The 6,170-nt window shown below is 39.2% G+C and overlaps 1 protein-coding gene across 1 annotated transcript in view; it reads left to right on the top strand.

Moving 5' to 3' along the window:
* Nucleotides 1–1,482: 1,482 nt before the first annotated feature.
* LOC126191433 (V-type proton ATPase subunit d) overlaps nt 1,483–6,170 on the top strand; it is a 50,854-nt gene continuing 46,166 nt past the window's right edge. Inside the window, exons 1-3 of the mRNA XM_049932309.1 lie at nt 1,483–1,717; nt 1,799–1,970; nt 2,259–2,437. Coding sequence (XP_049788266.1) covers nt 1,597–1,717; nt 1,799–1,970; nt 2,259–2,437 — 472 coding nt within the window. The 5' untranslated portion in view covers nt 1,483–1,596. The remainder of the gene's footprint in view (nt 1,718–1,798; nt 1,971–2,258; nt 2,438–6,170) is intronic.

Genomic DNA, 6,170 nt, shown 5'->3' with positions numbered 1-6,170 from the left:
ACTGCAGATACTAGGGAATGCATTGCTTTCTGCAAGAGTGACCATGGTGGCACTGATCTGTTTTTGAATATGCTGCCAATTGCAATGGCCATTTAGAGAAGTAGCACGAAAGTTACTGTCTTCAGCTACAATGTCCACAGTGCAAGCAACATTTGCAGGGTCACCCGTATCAGCATCCACTGCAACAGTATTACAATGCGTGTCACTTGCCTTTACCCTTTTCTGCAAATTTGCATCAGAAGCTGGTACCTGCCATGATGACAGTGAATGATGTCTTGACTTTTGTCTCTGTGTGTTGTGCATCAGAGGATGTCATGAGACAGCTGCATGTGAAGAATGATGTTCCGCTTCAATCTGATAATTCTGAGAACAGCGATCTCGTAATCACATTTCAATGGTACCTGACTGATGCAGGTCTGTAATTTGTACTGTTCGTGGAGAATGCGTCATGTTTGGCTCAGTGTTATGGCCTGCTTCCAGAATACAGACGACCCCTGATTGGTATCAGCAGGGATCACATCATTAGTTTCCATTTTAACTATAGCCGCTGGACTTACCGAATCACTTCTCATGAACAATGTGTGAGCTGCACGAATGAACACAGAACTGACACGTGAACCTAAACAGCCCAGACGAAAACACAGTACTGGTACACTAAGAAAAGCATGTTTGTGCACAGTAAGCTCGCTGTGATGTTGACTCTTCCGTGCCTCAGCGACTGTTTTCTCACTGTCTGAGGCATCAGAACGACTTTCAACTATAGTTTTCGACTAGGTCGTTTCTAGACCAGAGTCCTTTCCCTCAGATTTGTACATTTTACTCTTCTCTACCATCCCTGGACGTTTGTAACATCGTCACGGAACTGCCATATATATTTGTACTATTCCATATTCGTTCGCAAACAATTTCGCCAATCGTTCGGTTCGCCTTGTAACTTGACAAGTATATTAATATTTGAGTATTGCCGTCGCTTAGGGAGCCATTGTAGATGGTTCCATCTGCCTCTAGCACTAATTCATTGTTTTAGAAGATAAGTTACGAATACTGGCCTCAGAAGGATTTACTCCGTTTCGAGTTTGGACTTAAATATCCATTACAAGATGACTGGCCAGCAGCAAATTAATACTATGTGTTGTGGACGCACAAGTTTAACAGGTATTTATTGCATGCACAGACATATCGTTGCGTGTGGACAGGAGTCAGAGCCAGCCAGGTTGTTTCCACAGGCAAGTTTACACGCCGGCTCGGTCGTTCAGGGATGCTTGCGCAAGTTTCTTATTTGTGGGTGAGCGGTTTACTCTATGATACCACACAATCCGCTGGAAGCTACAGAACAATTACGGAAGGTAACAAAAATATTGTCGTTGAAAAACAGGAGAGTGCGTTGATTGTGTATCTTACTGGAATATGTCATTATTTATGACAATTTATTTAGGAAAGACCCTGATGATAAGACTATTGCTTGTGAAAGAAAGTCTCTGACACATCACATGACAGTTGATTGGAAGTGGAGCAAGTGGGAAGGGCTGAGTGTTATAGAAGTGCAGTGTAAATATATATATATAAATCAATTGTTATTTTCTTTACAAAATCGAAATGATTGGGTGTATGTTCAATATTGATGCTGGTTACTTGGAAGGCCTGTGTAGAGGGTTCAAATGTGGAATTTTGAAACAAGCTGATTACTTGAACTTAGTGCAATGTGAAACTCTTGAAGGTAGATATATGAATAATATTTTTATGACGTAGGACGTATTTTACTTCTGAATACTTTTGTCAGGAGTTTAACTTGTTCCAGATCTGAAGTTACATCTTCAGGGCACAGATTATGGAAGCTTCTTAGCAAATGAACCAAGTCCACTCCAAGTGTCTGTCATCGATGATAAGCTGAGGGAAAAATTGGTTATCGAATTTCAGCACATGAGACATCATGCAGTTGAACCATTGTCCACTTTTTTGGACTATATTACGTAAGTAACAGTATAGCATGTAAGTTCTCGTCTTCCCTATTTAACAACTACATTGGGTACTGCATCGATCTTATTTGCCATAATCTTTCGGAATTAATATGAAATTGATGACGAGAAGTTGAACATAGCGTATAAATCCCACAGCGCTTTGCGAATGAAAAGATTTGATGGCGTAGAAGGGTGCTAGGAAAGCCCCAAGATTCATTTTAGCCCTCTCCCTAAGCTGTATTGCATGATCGAATTTTTCTGACGGTGATTGATGTTGTGAGGATAATATTTTCTTTTCAGGTACAGCTACATGATAGATAACATCATTCTTCTTATCACTGGAACCTTACATCAGCGACCAATATCAGAATTGATCCCAAAGTGTCACCCACTCGGGAGTTTCGAACAGATGGAGGCTATTCATGTTGCAGCAACACCTGCAGAACTGTACAGTGCAGTCTTGGTTGACACACCACTTGGTAGGTAAAGCTGTATTCTGTGCTTATAAAATTAGTCACATAGCTACTAATTGGACTAAGATTAAAATGTGTATGGTAGATATAGAAAATTTCCATGTTTCTGTACTTAGCCAAGCATAATTAAGTATTATTGTAATTAAGTATTACATTGAAAATAAAAGCACTCGGTTTAAATTAACTGTTGAGGGAGGCATAAAGAAAAATATTTACAAAGAGACAAGAGTACTGAATGGAGGCTTGCCATGTGACCAGGATAAAAAAAAAAGCAATAGACAGTCAGTCAGAAACTGGCTGTTTACTAGCAGTTTGATACATTTGTTTTGGCAGTTTGTCTAGATACAAAAATGCACTGTCAGCAACCTCCCTCTGCCTGCTGTGTTTTCAGTGTTTAATAATTGTGGAGAGTGTAGTCATTTAAGGATTAGAAGTATGGGTTCTCAAAAAGACAACAGAGAAAATAATTTCTGTATGTGGTACTGTAGGATAACTTTACTAGTCAAAATTAGGATGATGGAAAATGCAATAAGCATGAGAATTAAAGGAACCCTTCAGGAATTATCAAGACATGGTTACAGTGGGAGAAGCTACCACATTTTGACTTGACTTACATCCCAGAACCCCGCACTCAACAGTATAAATCAGTTGAGTTGTGGCCCTACTGCGCTGATACATAAAGCATCCAGATCTTTCTATGACAAGTGAAAAAACCTGTAGAGATCAATTTCACATAGATGGCAGAGGCAATGGTGGCGAATTGTTCCCAATTCAAACTTTCATCTCTAGTTACCTTGTTTATAACTTTCTTCAATAGGATGGCTTTTAGTGTAGAAATGTGGCCAGTTTCAAACACGAATAAAAGTTTGATTAATATGCTGCATCAAAATTGACAAAAATCTAACACAAGATGTAATGAACTCGCATAATTTCAAGTAGTGTGGGTACTCAGGTGATTAAAGATTTTTTACCATATTGTTCGCCAAAATCTGGAATTTATAATGAACACTTCATAATCAAATTTCAGACTTTGGTTGTAATTTGCCATTATTCTATGAAATGAAATGCAGGCAGATACTATGTTCTGCTGCTACCGTGGTCAGATAGTCTTTGGGGTTTTACCATGTAGTAATATATACTTCCATCAAATCATAGTATATAAAAAATAAATTGCAGTATTTTGCATGTGCTGTGATCAGCACTTTAGCTTGTCGCAGTACTTCTAAAACTACTAAGTATTTCATTTATTCGCTTGTAATTTATCTATTCACTGAGATCAGTCACATCAAATGATGTATGACAGAAAATCTCCTCACATGTCCAATTACCATTCTTAATTTGCAGCAACCATAATTCCCATGCTGCATCATTGAACTGTGAGGCTAGAGACCAAAACAGTGTGGTTATTTTTTCATAATTGGAAGCTTATAAACTAATGTTATTAAATGACCTTAGTCCACAATGCTACTTTCACCTTATTAAAAGAAGTGTCAGTCTCTTGCTATTTTGTTTGACTGGGATATCTTAAAGATACCATGGGGTCAGATAATGACCTCATTCTGTTCACTTTGACTGCAGGCTCCTCTCGTCTGCTCCAAATAACTGGGCTAGTTAAATAGAAATATGACAAAGCTTATTGAAAAAGGTATTCCGCATAAAAAAGGAAAGGCCCCCATTTCTACTGCACATGTTAGGTGTTTGGCATGTGACTGGTTTGTGGCCATATCAGAGACAGTATCTTTCACACGCATCCCAGCAAAAATGTTCATGGCTCCCTGCAGTAAATTGACACAATATGGCAGAACCCAGAACGCTCTCAAGCTGTGGCTTTAAGACGATTAGCATTGAGAGAATTTAGACTACAGCCCACAGAGGATATGTACCTAAACTAAGAACAAGTTGGCAAGAGGGTGATGTGACCCCTGAAGCATTGTGAAAGTAATGCTTGGAAGTCTTTCTGTGCCTCACTCACATGCTATGCTGCTAAGGTGGACAGTTGTCAGAAGGTAAAGATAATTAGAAATAGAATACATTCTCAAAATCAGAAATAGTTACAGTCTGGATAAAAGGCTTTGTGAATGTGATCACCTCATCTCTTATTTCAGTTGGTGTCACTTTCTTGCCACACACATTACAATGAAGGATTTCAACTGATAAGCAAGCCTTCCCCAGGATTAATGTCATTTGTTACCCATACACATGTCATTGGTCTGCAGCAACTGCCTCTGTTTGTCCTCAGTGAAATGTAAGCAAAGAAGTTGCTCCTGCTGATAAGGGTGACACAAGTAATTGTGCTCATACACATTCAAAGAAAAGAGCTGGTCATGCCAACTGCATTAAGTTCATCATTAGCAAACACATGGATTGGATTGTTAACAAGACTAGAATGGTGGCTGTAACATACATGAGAAATGGCTTGTTTCTCCAGGATACTTGCAACAGTTTAGACGGTGTTGCCATAATACTTGATGATTGGTTGTTATAGTGGACTAACAATATCGCCTTAGAAATCACCAACTTGTTGTTTATTTTCAAATGTCACCAGCATCTTGTTCTGAAGATGAAGTTGGGAGATGGTACAATAACATCAACCTAAACTGCATGATTCTTGTGATTAATCTACAACTAAAAACTTATGTGGTGTACTCGTGAGATTTCTCCTTCTGGGGCTACAACAAGGAGTGTGTGTCTTGGCCCATACTTTATGGAGTCCGCATCCTACCTCAATGCTATCCTTTATTTGTGAAACCTGAAATGTGTTACGAAGTGGTTTTGTACCCCTGAGTAACTAAATTGGCACTCATCAAATTAGAAAAATTACGGTAGTGCTGTGTTAAAAACTGTGTGCCTTCAACACTAACCAATCCTCAGTTCTTGAAAAAAGCAGAAATGCTTCTTCATATTGGACACTTTTCCTGTTGGTTCAATTTGCTGCAGGGAATTCAGACTCTGGAATCACTCATTATTTAAAAATTATCTAAGCTATGGGAGTGTCTTTGGACCAATTATCGTATGTTTCTAGAAACTAAGTGTGTCATTAAATAAGTCACTAATCAACAATAACATTTCCTCACAACACAGTTCATGAGATTAAACAGCACTTCAAATTCCCCTCTCTATTCTAAGTTCATGCACCATTCATCTGTTACCCAAAGGTGAAATGTCAAATATTAACTACATATTAAGGGCAACCATGCAAAGGGAGTGACCTGGCGCAATTCGAATAGTCACTGACGGTAATACGGAAGCGTCCGATCCCGCCCGTCTGCTTTGACCCATGACGTCACAAATATGGCTGAAACGATCATAAACCACGATTCCAATATGGCGCATATAAAGTCGGTACGTACACATTATGAGGACGAAAATACATCGAGAAACAAACACACACACACGTTCCACAAAAAGCCTAATGACACTAACGGGACAAGCGCGGGAAATGGGGTGTTTTTGGATGCGAGAAAACTAAATATAAACAGATTTAGACACCCACCCCCATACAAAACCACACAAAACGACGAAAAAAAGCGACATCACAAAACTCCCCAAATACCACTAAACACAATATCATCTGGAATCTGACACTTCCCTTGACCTATATAGCTCAACAGCAGCTGCCGATTCCATAAATTAGGGTCAAACACTTCCCTTGGCCTATATAGCTCAAAAACATCTCCCGATACCAATATCAACACACACAACCACACATTGGGATCGAACACTTCCCTTGACCTGCGCA

The sequence above is a fragment of the Schistocerca cancellata genome, chromosome 6 (assembly GCF_023864275.1).
Source record: "Schistocerca cancellata isolate TAMUIC-IGC-003103 chromosome 6, iqSchCanc2.1, whole genome shotgun sequence".
NCBI lineage: Eukaryota > Metazoa > Arthropoda > Insecta > Orthoptera > Acrididae > Schistocerca > Schistocerca cancellata.
This window is presented reverse-complemented; position numbering and strand designations above follow the sequence as displayed.